This window comes from Haliotis rubra, unplaced genomic scaffold, assembly GCF_003918875.1.
Source record: "Haliotis rubra isolate DU_JTF1 unplaced genomic scaffold, ASM391887v1 Scf215, whole genome shotgun sequence".
In the NCBI taxonomy this organism is placed as follows: Eukaryota; Metazoa; Mollusca; class Gastropoda; order Lepetellida; family Haliotidae; genus Haliotis; species Haliotis rubra.
This window is the reverse complement of record NW_025766170.1, coordinates 1,342,534-1,359,503: the sequence shown is the minus strand read 5'-3', so window position 1 is coordinate 1,359,503 and position 16,970 is coordinate 1,342,534. Positions and strand designations below refer to the sequence as shown.

Genomic DNA, 16,970 nt, shown 5'->3' with positions numbered 1-16,970 from the left:
TAATTACATACTTTTGTATTATAACAATTAATATTTGTCAACCTAATACTTAGCTTTGTAAGCTTATCACACGCCTTCGCCGACAGTATTAAAGTCACACGACCTACCGAGCCAGTATTACGCTTTGCTCAAACGTTGCATTTTATACATGTATGACTATGTTTGTGTTTTGTTGTAAATAAAACCACTGAATCGCATCTTTATTGTGTGGTACTTTGTACAGAGAGATAAATTAAATCTTAAAGTCTTAATGTTTCGGGCGACGGAGAGACGGATAGATGTTAAAAAAGGGTTAACCTGGGATTTAAAACCCAAGGTGCAGAGAAACCTGCCAACACCGGCACCTGTCTAATCCGGCACACTGTCAAAAAAATAAAACTTTGATCTCGCCAGTTTACAACGAATGTCCGTTGTACATGTATATGTGTGTCTAAAACGCCTCTGTTGGATGGCATTACACCATATGAACCCCCGTTAAACCGGACAGTACGACTCAAATCGTCCGGATAAATGTTTAATGTTTATTGTTTAAACAGTCCAGAGGCCATGATTCTGAGCTAAATGTGTTTCGTAATCTTTTTGTTGCGTTAAGAGTTGATTACAACGAATTATTAAAGAACAGTGCGTATATAGGGAGTTTCAGATTTGAAGCATTGCTGACGTAGCACGTCCATGTTTGATACAAATGGCAATATTTTTTCACGGGTCCTTTTTTCATCCGTATCCAAATGGGACCTTCTATGGGTGTTGGTGGGGTCGATCAACTGACACTCTGCACTAGTGGGCATGATCGGTTTCTACACTTACAACAAGCTTAATCCGACATGTTTCAAACTATGAACTATAATTTAGATAATTGCTGAATTTCATACTATTGATATTTTGTGTTTGAAGTACACAGAAAGTATGGCATGTCTTGATCTTTTTGGTTGTTTAACGCCGCACTCAGCAATTTAATATTCCAGCTATATGGCGGTGGTCTGTAAATAATCGAGTCTGTACCAGACAATCGATTGATCAACAATATGAGCATCGATCTATACAATTTGGATACAATGACATGTGTCAACCAAGTCAGCGAGTCTGACCACTTGATCCCGTAAATGAGCTCTTTCGAGAAGCATGGGTTGCTGAAGATCAATTCTTGAACATCGACTGTTAAATAATCGATCCTTTCCCCATGTCAAATGTTTTAAATCTGACTAAACAAGACACACCATCTATGAAAAGAAACATTTATTTCCGCCGTTTCAACACGTCCACATGTTCATGCAGCTATAAGGAAACTATCCACTCATTACATGAACTGGGTGAAGGTTTAAGTACATTGAAGAAATGAAGCAACGGTGCAAATATAACGAACATGTTCACCTGAAGAAACCTCATTCTGATATGAAACAGGGTCCATACACACAAAGTGATCTTAAGTCATGCCAACAACAGTACTAGTCGCAGGGTTATTGTCGCTTTGTCCATGTGGGCTTTGTTTCACATCGGAATACTGTTGATTGATTTCTTGATCCGGATTTACTGTTAAAGATCATCATATTCGCCCTTGTGGCGATTTTTAGCATTAAGTACAATTGCTTACAATCGGAGCAGATAACACAATAGGACGAAACCTCCTTGCTAACCAATCCTACGTACAAAAACGTAATTGAAACAGTATGCAAAATAGCCACTAGCCCGCTAGCCCGTGACTAGTAAAAACCCAATCGGGCCAGTAAATCTCCATAGTCACTGGCCCGACTGGCTTGTGAATTTTCATAGGGTCATTTTGTAAATATATTACTCTCTCCGACTTGTAAAGTTATAATACACTTTTAAATCATGCAAGATTATGGCCTGATAAATGTTCTGCATATTAGCAGCTTAATGATGAAACCCGTGTCATGCTGACAATACCTTATTCTCATATATTTTTGTGATCTCTTGTAATAGTTTCTACTATCAAGTTTCGAGCTAGTGAATTATTTTGGGGGCTAGTAACTTTCAGTCATAGCTAGACGGACTGGCTAGCAAAATGCGGAAACTATTTCGCACACTGAATTGAAATAAATAGTTCTTATAACTACAAACTATCATGGCCTCTAACATTGTTAAAGTTGTACACTGCTACATTCCTAAACAACCATTAAGCTAGATGATGAATATTCATGAGGCATGTATGATTTACATATACATTGGGTAGTTCAATGTCCAGCCAAGCTCCGCCTACTCACACATATACACTGTGGGTCTAGCATTACAACTCCTCTCGGGGCTGTTTCGTGTTGCTCTCTGAGTGAGGGGGGATCACTTTACCCACTGGTATATGCTTAGTAGGGTCGTAGTTCTTGATCGATGAGACCATGAAGTCGACGATGTTCATTTTCCTTAAGAAGAAATCTCGCTGTTTCTGCGTCAAGCCTGAACAGAACATGTTTTCATTTACACGGAGACAATAGCAAGTAATTAGAACAGATCTGGGGGCAGAGGACCAGATGCCTTACCCTGCGGATTCACAAAAGTGTAAACATCTAATATGTTGCCACATTAGACAAACACGCAATGAAATAATTTAAATAATGTTCAAAGTGACGTTAACACAGTTCACTCACTCACCCTCGTACCCACTGACTCACTCACTCACCCATCCACTCACGGTCGTACCCACTGAACCACCCACCTATCCATCCACTCACTCACTCACTCGCCTTGGTACCCACTGCCTCACTCACTCACCCATCCACTCACTCACTCAGCCTCCTACCCACTGACTCACTCAACCATCCACTCACTCACTCACCCTCGTATCCACTGACTCACTCACCCTCCCACTCCCTCACCCATCTTCGCTCACTCTCACTCACTCACTGACTCACTCACACACTCATTCATGACCTACCGTCGACATCGTTGACCATTTCAAGAACGGCTTCGCGCTCTTTATTCATGGGCATGAAGTTGCTTCCGGTCTCGATCATCCGCTCAATCATCTCGGTGTAGTACTCGGCAAACCTGGATGAAACGGGTACTTTTACAAAACGAACTGACCTATGTGCTTTGCGATGACATATGGTACTTGAATTCTGGTAAACATATGCGTTGATGGCGGGCAGAGACGCAGTTGAGGAAAAGTGGTTGCCATGCATACCAGGTCGTTGTCAGCATAAGCAGTACGTTTCAGGTGCCAATACCACTCTTTGGCGGGACTTTATCTACTAAGTGCATTGTCTCATCTGCAGCTAATTACAATTGAAGTATGGACTATACAATAGCAACTAGAGTAATATCATAAGTATTGTTAACAGAGAGATGAATACACACTCCAACGATAAAATAATGAACGTGGTGTAGTGGATAAGGTTTTCCCCGAGAGAGTTGAGGTGAGGTGAAATTTGGTTTAACATGAATATTTCGCTCATATGACGACGTGCATGCGTGTGTATGTGCAGCTTAAGCTGATTTTATAGTGCCAGCCAACTGAGATACCATGCCGCAGTGAAGCATGACAACCCCACTCAGACACATTATACTGATTCCGAGCCGACCAGTCCATGTTGTACCCATTAATGCTGAGCGCCAGGCAGGGACCAACAAGTACTATATTTAACGTCTTTTGGTATGACGCGGTCGGGCATCGAACCCGCGACCTTCCGCTCTCCAGACATACGCTCTAACCACTGCAACACGGAGGCGGTCCGCCGAGAGAGGAACGTTAGTGGTTCATATCACAGAAAATACAACATGGATATGTGTCCAGAAGGCTCGTGGTACGGGACTCGGACATTTATGGCCGCTATAATTCTTTTTTCAACTATGCCGTGCCGCGACTTATTTCAAGGAGTGAGGATACATGCACAGGGCTCAACATCTCACCTGTGTTTACCACCCATGCGCACAACGACTATCATTAATCAACACGAGATTAAGTCTTAAGATCGCAGGGCTCCAGATAATTTTTGAACACCAGGAGTACGTACTCCTTATTTTTTCAATTTAGGAGTACTCGAAAACCTTAAGCCTACATTTAGACTACTGAATGGAATTTAATGGAGTATCAGTAATCTTGTGTTTCGTTTTATATATGCACCACAACATTGCTAGTCTTGTGTAAACAGGTCAATATACAATAAAACAATACTTTTCAGATAAATACGTCTGTAAATGATTCTAAGACCGTACACCATTGCCGTGGTGCGCATCTGCTACGTTTTATAAATTATTTCCTACCGTATCGTGGAAATTTTCTATGCGTACATACGCCGATACGGCCCTTATCTGGAGCCCTGCAGATCGCTTTGTGCGAAATAACTTTGTGTGATCAACAAATATGATCATTTAACGTGTTGTTGTAGACGGTGCTCGACCCCTAGCCTTCCTCTCCCCGGGGCGAATTAATGACCAGTCACAGTGAGGTAATACAGCATAGACTTACTCAGCCTCCCAGGGATGTCGCAGGTCCGCTCCCGCCAGTTCAGATAGAGCCTGCCTCTGAGAAAATAATATACCAGTAAGGATCGGACAAACTCATTGAAATAAAGTCATTTAAGAGGATAAATCGATGTAAGAAATGAGTGTGTGAGTAACATCGGTTTAACGGTTTGCACAATATTTAAGTTATACTGCAGGTTTTCATTTGATATCTGAGAGACACCCAGCGTAGTGACGACGCCTAGCGTCGTGCAGGCCGATCTTCCCCATACCCGTGGAGTTGCCTAGTGGTTAAAGTGTTCGCTTGTACATGTCACTCCGAAGACCCAGGTTCGATTCCCCACATGGGTACAACGTGTGAAGCCAATATGCGGTGTCCGTCGCTGTGATATTGCTGGAATATTGCTGAAAGCGGCGTACTACCAAACTCACTCCTTCACTCATACCCGTCGTAAGGAGGCCCGGATGGTGACCTTGCTGAATCACCTGCCGGACAGCGTAAATTGGTGTACATGGTTTCAGTCACCTGTCCGCCTAGTCCAGGCGTCGTGGTACGATTGGTCTATTACTCATATCGGCATCAGACATCATTCACTCAGTGTGTTTACCTTGAACTATGTACAGTCATTGGACATAAGTATTCGTCACTGTGCATAATTTCCATAGACTTACATGTTAATTTGGTGCAGCTAGAAAAATTATCTTGAATATATTTGTCGTTTGATCTTGTTCATATTTTGCACATGTATCATGAATCATCTCAGCTGCAAAGACCTAATTTCCGTTTTATTTTTAATTCAGTATTTCAAGAATGACCACACTTTGATTGTGGTTATGGCAATTTTTAACATGGCGGTCTATGGTGAAAGAATACACAATGTTGTATACATGTTGCTCATGTAACTACAATGCGGAAAATACTTGAAGGAACATTACATGGAAATTATGCATCTGTGACCAAGATGATTTCCTAACAACCTGCAAAATGTGACAACCAAATAACGATAACTGAATTAATGAAAATTATTACAGCTACACTAAAATAACATGCAAGTCTATGAGAATTTTGCCGACTGACGAATACTTATGTCCCATGACTGCAACTGTAAGCCAGTAGTCACATATTATTTTTTCCAGTTTCTTCGCAAAGAAAACATGCGGTGTCAGTTACTCTATTCACGTGCTTCGCCAATGTTGTTAGCATATTTGTTTATTCATAGTCATCTACAGTGCCCCACTCGAATCAACCCCAATGACGTCACACTGTCTTTTGATCGGCCATTTTGAGAAGTTTGCGTTTGGTCGTGCTCCTCGTTAGATTCGCCTCGTGCAGTGCGTGAGTTGTCACAAGAGGTTATACTGACATGAACCAGTTCTCAGTGGTTTATACTCACCATTTTAGGTATTTTCATATCTTTTATTTGCGGGACATACTTCGTGAATATGTCGTCAAGCTTCTCGATACGACCAGACTGAAACATACAAACCATCACTCTCATATGTGATCGTTTAAATCTAACGTTGGAAAAGTCATGGAGGAGCCATTAAACAGAAGTAAGAAGACATCCATCCCAATATATTTCCGACTTACTTCGTTCTTCAAATCCTTCAGTTTGTTCGGGATTTATTTGTTTATTCATGTTTAACATTCCAGCTAACAGTATCAACGCTATAGAAAGACGGCCTGTAGATATGATCTAAACAATAATTTATATTAATTCATTAAGTGATGTCTGACTACCAGGTCTGAATAGACTTATTCTATTCCGGGATGACTGTACCGGTTTGGACTAAATCCAGTTATACAGTGCAAGCCGACTGAGATACCGAATATTGCAGTTAAATATGGATGTCCCACTAAGAAACAGTTTACTGACTACGAGCAGAGAGGGCCTTGTTTTCCCACATGATGCCACTCGCCAGGCTGGGTAACAACAAGTGCCATGTTTTAAAGCTACTGTATAAGTAGCCAGGGGATTTAACCCCGACCCTTTAAGGACAGGCGCTCTATCCATTGCACCATTAATGCGGCCATTAATGCGTGAGAAAGATCTTCGCATGATATCTGACTGCTGTTCTACATCGTTATACTAAGCTTGGGTTGACTATGAAAGTCTTGTTTTAACGACATCAATCCCTTTAAAAATTTAAAATAGTTACACTTGACAAAATATACCACTATTATTATACAACGAACCATGTCAAGTCCATTGAGAAGTTTGACATTGGTCCATCTCAAGTGTGCAAAAGGCTATAACACAGAAGAAAAACGTGACACATCGGACAATCCAAACAGGGAAAGACAAATTGTAAACAGGGGGGATAACTGTGTATGCCACATACCCGAGGTTCCAGCCTCCCGTTCTCCTTCCTCCACAGGTTGGTCTTCTCGTTGACAAACAGCAGGAGGGCCTCTGGATGGATCTTGCCGCCATACTGAAACACACAGATTCAATCTGAATGTATTTACACATACAGTCTACTCTACCAGTGTATCTAGTTCACAGGTGCAACCAGGCTTTTAGCAGCCTGTATAGTGTGTAACCAGGGTAACAGATTCATGTTGACAGGTATTTAGCTTCCAGAATAGTCATATGACCAGGGTAAAAGATTCATGTTGACAGGTATTTAGCTTCCAGAATAGTCATATGACCAGGGTAAAAGATTCATGTTGACAGGTATTTAGCTTCCAGAATAGTCATATGACCAGGGTAAAAGATTCATGTTGACAGGCCTTGTCGGAACAAAAGCTTCATGTAGACGGATGTAACCAGCTAAGACGCTTCCTGTGCACCTGTGCAGTCAGGGTCAAAGATTCCGTTATAAGGCTGTAACCTTGTTAGAAGCTCATCCAAGGTAGAAACGTCCTTATTTAGCGGTGTAACCAGATAAGAAGCTGCCTTTATACTGCTGTAATCAAAGTAGAAGATTCCTATAAATGATTCCAACCGGTGTAAACGGTGTAACAAGACCAGTAGCTTCCTGTAGAACGTTCCTCAACTAAAAGCTTCCTGTAAACGGTGTAACCCTAGTGAAAACACCTTGTACAAGGTGTAACCTCAGTAAAACATATGTATATGGTATAGGTATACGGTGTAACCAACCTACCAGGAATTTATCATGCTTATTATCCGCTTCATACCAGAACACTGCTGGGTTTCCCTGGTGACCAAATCTGGAAATACACAAACCATCATTAACGAGGGGATAAATGACCACGTACAGTGACAAGAACACAAACAGGACATGTACTGTACAGTTCTATTTGGAGTCATGAGAGTCAACGTAGATGGTAAACCAGCTTTACTGATACATATGGTTAACTTTAATTTCAAATATATAAAATATGATTGAATCTATTGATAAAAATGGAACAAAGCAGGATTGTACAACTTCAAGTTTCAAGTCTTCAGATACAGTAAATGCACAAACCTTTCTCGTTTCAGTTGTGGATATTTATCCGAGTCTATGGCGCAGAATATCACCTGCAATACAGACACGATACATGGACACGTTTTCTCACTAAGTTGTGACAGAACTAAAGCAAAATATACAGTACACCAAGGCAGTACCACATCCTACTGAACAGGCAAAGGGAATATTCTTCTGTTGAAAAAAAGTAACTATGCAATCTTTTTATGTTGTTGTTTTTTAACTTTTTATTCATTTCAGTTTAGTGGTGTACATTCAGATTGGGTGTGTACAAATATATACATATATTATGTATGAATAACAGCTTTATGTAATTAATATATAGCAGCAGTACATTGTTGGTTGGATACTGTACTGAAGCGTGCGTGAAATAAGCATGTATGGACATCCAAACTGATATAAGCTGTGTACTATGAGTACCGATATAAGCTGTGTACTATGAGTACTGATAAAAGACAAAATTAAGACATGAGACAACTACATTAAGACTGCAATACAGTGATCAGATGTTTCCACTTTGCATGGAATGAAGGCAAAGCGTTATTCTCCTTTGCAATAATTTCTTCAACATTAAAAAACATCCTTGACAGTTTTCCTAAAACCTTCTATTGTTAACATATTTTGTTTGATGCTTGTGATATGGATATATATGTTTTGGCTAATGAGATTATATGTGATGTCAATAAGCCATAGGAGCTATTGCAAAAGAGAATATCAGAAACTGTGATTGCAATATCAAAACTGATATACTGATAAAAAAAATGTTCAACTTGTCTCCAGAATTCATGTACAAATGTACATTCTAAAAACACATGGTGAAGATTTTCTGGTTCGGATTGACAAAAAGAGCAAATATTCCTATCAATAAGTCTCATTTGCAATAGTTATTTTCTTGTGTAAATTGCTCTATTAAAAAATCTGTACTGAAAATCTAACTGTTTCACATCCTTGGTACAATTTCTGTATTTCGTGAAAAACATTATTCCATGAAATATTTCTGTCGAGTTCTTTCTGCCATTTATGACACACCTTGGGGAGAGTGTTACAAGCTATCATTTAGTCATAGTAATTCCTACCACCTTTCTTTTTATAAAGCAAATCTTGAAGTGTTGAGTTTAATGAGAGGTTTTGAGTGTGGTTTTCCAGGTTTTTGGAACATTCAAAATACGTTTATTGAACTCCAAAACAGTTCCTTTAATGCGATATTTTTTTTAATTTATTGAAAGACAAAAAAAACACTTTCTCCCCAAATGTCTCCTATTAAGTGAATACCTCCATCGAACCAATTTTTAATATAAAGATTACTATTTCTACATTGATGATTCATCCACAAAGGTTCAGTCAATATTTCTTCTACTTGATTAATATTAACTACATGTTGTTGTTTGTATAGTTACTCCATATAGCTAAAACCTCACTCCAAAATGGATTGTCAACCATTAGATGTGCACCAAGAAGAAATATCTTGTTGAATGGAAATAAACTTGGATTTTGAGTTAATGTTTTATTCAAATGTCTTCTAAGGCACGACAGCTTTAGTGCATTTATAAAGGATCTGATGTCTGTCATTCTCAGTCCACCTTCTTCATATTTTCTACATAAAGTTGTTCTCTTTATTTAATCCTTCTTGCCATTCCACATGAAGTTATACATAATGTGATTCAATTGATTAATAAATTATTTTGGGGAAGATGGCAGAACAGAAAAAAATATGGACTTAAGTTGATAGTGCCAATGTTTTCAAAACTCTAATTTTCCCTTGTAGTGTTAATTTCCTCTTTTTCCAACTATGCAATGTTGTTAGGCTTTTCTTTGCCTTTTACTGTACTTGAGTAGTTCTATATTTCGATGAGGTTCGAAATTAGATTACATTTCCCTCTGGGCATTTAACAGTCAAAGTATATCAAAACATTGTTATAATAAATTCAATATTTATTTCATTGCAGTTGGTTACCTGTTCATCAAATCGGAATGCTGAAGCTATTTCTTCGTATGCCAACCTAAGATTTCTTTCCTCTGAAAATGTAAATACGTACACATGTTACTTTGCTCGGATCGTTGTCTCAGCTTAAACAATAACATCATACCAACCATAGTTAGTAGTACTGAGGTTAAGTAGTATGCACCGTCTACGTTAACCACATGTTACGTAGTATGCACCGTCTACGTTAACCACATGTTACGTAGCATGCACCGGCTAGGTTAACCACGGCTTACGTAGCATGCACCGTCTACGTTAACCACATGTAACGTAGCATGCACCGTCTACGTTAACCACATGTTACGTAGCATGCACCGTCTACGTTAACCACGGCTTACGTAGCATGCACCGTCTACGTTAACCACATGTTACGTAGCATGCACCTTCTACGTTAACCACATGTTACGCAGCATGCACCGTCTACGTTAACCACATGTTACGCAGCATGCACCGTCTACGTAGCATGCACCGTCTACGTTAACCACATGTTACACAGCATGCACCGTCTACGTTAACCACATGTTACGCAGCATGCACCGTCTACGTTAACCACATGTTACGTTGCATGCACCGTCTACATTAACCAAATGTTACGTTGCATGCACCGTCTACGTTAACCACATGTTACGCAGCATGCACCGGCTATGTTAACCACGGCTTACGCAGCATGCACCGTCTACGTTAACCACATGTTACGTTGCATGCACCGTCTACATTAACCACATGTTACATAGCATGCACCGTCTACGTTAACCACGGCTTACGTAGCATGCACCGTCTACATTAACCACATGTTACGTAGCATGCACCGTCTACGTTAACCACGGCTTACGTAGCACGCGCCGTCTACGTTAACCACATGTTACGCAGCATGCACCGTCTACGTTACCCACAAGTTACATAGCATGCACCGTCTACGTTAACCACATGTTACGTAGCATGCACCGTCTACGTTTACCACACGTTACGTAGCATGCACCGTCTACGTTAACCACATGTTACGTAGCATGCACCGTCTACGTTAACCACATGTTACGTAGCATGCACCGTCTACGTTAACCACGGCTTACGTAGCATGCACCGTCTACGTTAACCACATGTTACGTAGCATGCACCGTCTACGTTAACCACGGCTTACGTAGCACGCGCCATCTACGTTAACCACATGTTACGTAGCATGCACCGTCTACGTTAACCACGGCTTACGTAGCATGCACCGTCTACGTTAACCAGAGGTTACGTAGAAGGCACCGCCCACCTTTACCACAGGTTACGTAGTATCCACCGTCTATGTTAACCACAGGTTACATAGTATGCCACGACCATCTTAATCATATATTACGTAGGATGCACCGCCCACCTTAGTCACAGGTTTTGTAGCAGATACGTAGTCTTCACTTCATCAAAGTACCAAAATACCATTAATTTACACCATTCCAATATGTGCATCATAATTATAAAGCGAACATATCATAGTTCAGTCGGATAACATCAATGTCATTACATAACGTTATTACAGTTCAAGAGTGAGTGAGTTTAGTTTTACGCCGCACTCAGCAATGTCCCAGCTATATGGCGGCGGTCTACGTTAACCACATGTTACGTAGCATACACCGTCTACGTTAACCACGACAAGCATAGTCGCCTTGTACGGCAAGCATGGGTTGCTGAAGACCTATTCTACCCCGGATCTTCACGGGCCTACAGTTCAAGAGTATGACATCATTACATCTAAATTGTGACAGTTTCATCATTGCATGACATTAATATGATAACCCCATACAGATATGATAGCTGGGTATATAGTATGAGAACGATGCCATGCCGTTACGACAGTTGCGTTGCAATAGTTGTGCATATGACCTCAGTTTCATACCGTTATTATAGTTGAGTAATATGACGTTCTGTTTCGGTGTGATGACAAGTTCGTCGTAGTTCTTGTCGGATATCTCGATAACGTGTTGGTGTTTCACGTCCCCGATGTAGCCGGGCATGGCTAAGGAAATAGTGTTGACAATGTTGTCAACGGTGATGTCGCCCTCCAGTCTGTTAAAAGGCAAGGTACATTCAAAACATGCACAAAACACTGCAAACCGGAAACTGATGTATTGATCTATTGAATTATTGAATTATTGATATCTCAAGATCAATTAAATCACTTTATTATGTAGGCATGTTTTTCCGGGTACCTGACTGGTCTAGAGGCGGTCACGTGACCGTCAACAGAAAAGCATATTGTCTCCATCCCAGGTCCGACCAAAAGTCATGACGTCATTCTATCGTTTACATATCACAGTATTGTTGACAACGTTATTGGTTTGTAGTGAAAATAAAATTACTTTCCTTGACTAAATGGACGTGTTTTGTTTTTTAGAAGCTTTTTTCGGTAATTGCATAATTAAACAATTATGGACTGGTGAATTCGGTCAATACCTGTTGTTATGGACCCGCTAAAGCAATATTGACCGAGGACGATTGGCATCAATCTCAATGACCACATCACCAGTCTATAATTGTATAATATCGAATGGAAATCATATTAGAGCAAGACTTGATCATTATACTTAGGTATGATAAGACTGATATTCTGAAATCACAAAGAACATTTTGAAAAATACAAAATACATTGTGAGATAAAATAGTTCACTTGCGACATGCCTCATGCGACATGCATAACTTGCTGAATACCAATTCTAACCCGGATCTACACGGGTTATCAATAAAAGAAGTGTCAGTATGATTAAATAGGAGACGAATAGTAACACAGCGTCTCAAACGTCACCCGCCATCACCCAGCTGTCACCCACCTCTCTGCCTCCTTCTCCCCCTTCTCGTGGAAGAATATGGCTGGGAGCTCCTCGATCCCCCACTGCCGTATCAACGTCTTGTCCTGCACCCGTCCGAAGATGATTTCCCTGTCGTCTTTAAATATCTGAGACGCGGCGAAGAAAAATGGATACAGCACTCGACAGCGCGAGCATCCTGAAACAAGGGAGGTAATTCATCAATAACGGCCCGTTTGTGGTAGCGTATGCAAGTGATTGATGCGTCCTTTCATAACGTCGAGAGACTGTGTTCAGTTAAAAAAGTGGAATATGTTTTAAAAAGGAATCAATCTCACTCGTTCACATCATCTCTCTCAACACATGGGCGCATGTTGTTCAACCATGTTAGGGGCGCAATTTCGCCGTAAATGCAAAACTATTCTGCCACAGGACAGCCACATGAATGGAATGATCTTCAACCTCACAGTACATTTGCCAACCAAACATCGCCTCTGGAATAGCTGTTGGGATTATATTAAACTACTTACCTGGTGAGTCGACAAAGTAGATGGGAAAAGAGGCCGTTTCCCGAAACTGAAATATGAATAAATAACATCAGTAATGACGTTGCTACTATTACTACTGATACTACTACTACTACTACTACTGCTGCTGCTGCTGCTGCTGCTACTACTACTACTACTACCAAGTGACCAAGTGGTTGAAGCGTTCGTTCGTCAAGCCAAAGACCAAGGTTCGATTGTGCTATGTGTGAAGCCCGTTTCTGGTGTTCCCCACATTGATGGAATATTGCTATAAGCCGTGTAAAACCATACACACAAACTACTGCTAATTAGGGCTCCTTGCCTCTAGGCAGGAGACCTATTGTAATCGTTCGGATTAGTATTATTATGTTTTACAGATTAAAGATAGTATGCAGCAGAGAGGTTCGGGTGATCCTGGCACAGTCGGGCTGGTAAGGCTCATCATCAGCTCAGGGTCCTTGCCCCCTCTACACGCAGCCCAGACAGCGAATAGGACTTCTCCCAGGAAACGCTGCCTAGTCGAACCCACCAAGAACTTTCCGGAGAATATGAAGACTCCCCAACACTGCAGCTTTCTGCATTACCAAGAGTGTCAGAAGGGCTGTACTCCCGGTGGAGAACCTGGGCACTCTCCTGATCGCAAGTCTAGAAAATGTGGCAAGTCTAGATTTCCACAGCTTCAGGGCTCCTTTTCATTATTTTTTATTTTTTTACTATGAGCTTTTTTCTGTGAAATATGTTCATATCAGAGACTAGTTGTTAGTCTGTCAGTTCTTATACACGTGTCCTAAACAATTTATCTCTAAAACTGTGTTCCACTGGACATATTGTTTGTGTGAGATATCGTTTTGACAGTAGATTTTGTACATTGTCCTGACGTCATCAAATACATCACAGTGCTATGACGTCATAAACTTGATGACGTCACAATGCTATGACATCACTGCACTGCTAGTATAGTGGCAGTACCGTGTTCAGAGATGTACATTTTTCATTGAAAACTAATGAAGAGTGAATTTTTGGATAAATAGAATCTCACCCTCATGTCTTCTGATGCCAAATATATCAACACGAGTTGATAAAGTTACAAATATATTTTACTTTCATCAACGAGTGTTGATATAATTAATATCAGTACACACGTGGGTGAGATTCTCTATCTATTCGATGCATATTTGTTGTAGATCTATGTATATTGATAAATCACCATACAAATACCGTACCCTGTGCAAAGAAATATAATAGATCTACAGATGACATTTTCACAGAGCAAATAGCTGTTAAATACGATATTCGTCATTTAATTATTAATTTAAAAATGTCCAACGGTGGTCGCACAGGTAATATGCTGAAATAATAATATTTCATGATCAGCCTTAAAACTATCGACTAAAAATATGGGCTACAAATATTGATATCCAAATGCCAGTGCAAGTTCACCCCATCATACCACGTGTTGCCGGAAATCAATGAGCACCACGTTGTCGAGCCGGTCTACATCGCGTTATAGCGAGGTCACCTGTGCGCTAATGGAGAATTGCATTTCTACGGTGATTTCATTCTATGATAACATCGATGTTTTTAAAATACAAACGAGAAAATGAATCATATAACAGCATTATGAACGTGACTTGATATATGATGGCATATAATGAAAGGAAATGATAGTTTTAATATGAAAACCTATATAATAGTACGTTTTCTGGAAATTGTAAGCAGAATAGAAACGTTCCTATAACTCTGTTTTAAAACTAACATAGCTCTTCATGAAAAAAGGTATTATCGGTTTGCCTTGTGAAACGTTTCCAAATTATTCCAGTCATATCGTTTTTGGAAACAGCTCTGTGGGTTTGTTAAATAACCCGACAAATATGAAGATAGATGCTTGTCTTACCTTTTCAAAGTTAGTTTTATCCAGCTCCCATACTCCATGTATACTGAGAAAATTGAAAGATAAAATAAAAACAACAAGCGAAACTGGCGATCTACACATCACCATTTTGAAAGATTTTACGGTGTTTATGTGGACAATCCCCACGACAGTGAATGACGTGGTTCCCACTGATAACGCGCCGTCAGGAGTTTACATCAAGGGCGCTGTAAGGAGTTTGCAAAGTTGACTGCATTGTGATAAGTCAATATGCGTGTTGTGCGCATGTGTCGCCAGGCGGCTTGAGCCCCTTTCAATACAGAGAGACCTGTACGATTCCCATTCATATTGAAGCAAGACCGGTGGCTAACAATAGTAATTTATGCACCTAACGTTGGTAGCTTATTGGATTTATTGATTTTAACACTGTTAAACTATTTCTGAAAATTGAAATTGGCCACGCAAATCTGGAAAATGAAACGGGAAAATACAGAATTTGTTGGTGTAATATCTTAATGTAATTGTTATTATTCAGCTCTTTATCCCTAATTGTTAGGTATTTGGGTCAGAACAGGCCCTGACCAGAACGCTGGTCCTTCTAGGTGGATAAACTGAAGAGGGTAAATGCGCGTAATTTAGTAATTGTGTCATGGCACCCCTCTATTGGATCATTGTTCGTGTTATCAACTACTGTTATGAGACCCGTGAAGATCCGGGTTAGAATATTGATCTTCAGTAACCCATGCTTGGCGTAAGAGGCGACTAACGGGATCGGGTGGTCAGGCTCGCGGAGGTGTTGACACGTGTCATCGGTTCCCAATTGCGTAGATCGATGCTCATGCTGTTGATCACTGGATTGCCTGGTCCAGACTCGATTATTTACAGACCGCTGCCATATAGCTGGAATATTGCTGAGTGCGGCGTAAAACTAAACTTACTCACTCACTCAATCAATCACTCACTGTTTTGAAGGGTTGACTCGAAAAGCATCACGGCATAGCCGAAATTTGTTGACAGTGGTGTAAACAATTACCACAGTCATTATTTTGTCTAAATAAGGACATGTCAAATCTTATTTTCATTATCAAATATCCACACATTAGAATACAATGAGAAAAATCGCACAACACAACCTCTCACTGACACACAGCACAGCACAGCACAGCACAGCACAGCAGTTACTAGAGTCCCAGGTGTAGGGGTAGGTAGCCTAGTATAGTTGAAAAGTTCGCTCGTCACGCCGAAGACCCGGGTTCGATTCCACCCATGGGTGCAATGTGTAAACTTATTTCTGGTGTCCTCCTTCTTGATATTGCTGGAATATTGCTAAAAGCGGCGTAAAACCATACTCACTCATTTATTCACTCACAGCTGGTATCCAGACAACAATGACGGAGGCGGACGCCACGCTGGACGCCACGCACCTCCAGCTGTCACCGCGATCTATACATCAGCACACACGTCCTCACAAACCATGGCCGCGTGTTGTGTGGACGAACAATGGTTGAAGAAATATAGATTGTGAGTTTCTCACTGGATGATAAATATTCTCATTTTCATATCATTCATCAGTTTCAATCTTGTTTTAAATGTTATTTGCAGGGTAGCTGATGCGAATTTCGAAGCAATGGATTTTATTCTTTTTCCGGGAATTCATTCCAATCAGAAGAATTCCTATAATGCTGACGTCTTTACGTTTAATCTTCTGTAGGACATGGACCAGGTTTGATATTCTTGTTGACCTCAGCAATAAAGTACCACAGAATATTGAATAAAAACTAAGATTTAATATCAAAAGCAAACATGGTGTATCAGTTCTTCATATATTTTGACAGCATTGTTGTCAATGCATGGAGGGATGCGTGTTCCAAGGGAGGTAACTCTACAGGTCTTATTATTCCTAGAACTCAGGTTTTAAGAATGTGCATCAAGTATCTCGTCTCTGATCTTAATATTGTGTT

At 40.4% G+C, this 16,970-nt stretch overlaps 1 protein-coding gene across 1 annotated transcript; it reads right to left on the bottom strand.

Moving 5' to 3' along the window:
• Nucleotides 1-1,225: 1,225 nt before the first annotated feature.
• On the bottom strand, nucleotides 1,226-15,238 carry LOC124276911 (probable protein disulfide-isomerase A6). The gene is made up of 12 exons (XM_046712577.1): nucleotides 15,034-15,238; nucleotides 13,143-13,188; nucleotides 12,637-12,811; nucleotides 11,706-11,875; nucleotides 9,803-9,864; nucleotides 7,849-7,901; nucleotides 7,525-7,591; nucleotides 6,760-6,852; nucleotides 5,811-5,888; nucleotides 4,421-4,476; nucleotides 2,888-3,000; nucleotides 1,226-2,409 (listed from the first exon to the last, which is right to left on the bottom strand). Exons 1-12 carry the CDS (start codon nucleotides 15,136-15,138, stop codon nucleotides 2,246-2,248), a joined length of 1,182 nt encoding a protein of 393 aa, XP_046568533.1. The 5' UTR covers nucleotides 15,139-15,238; the 3' UTR covers nucleotides 1,226-2,245.
• Between the last annotated feature and the right edge of the window lie 1,732 nt (nucleotides 15,239-16,970).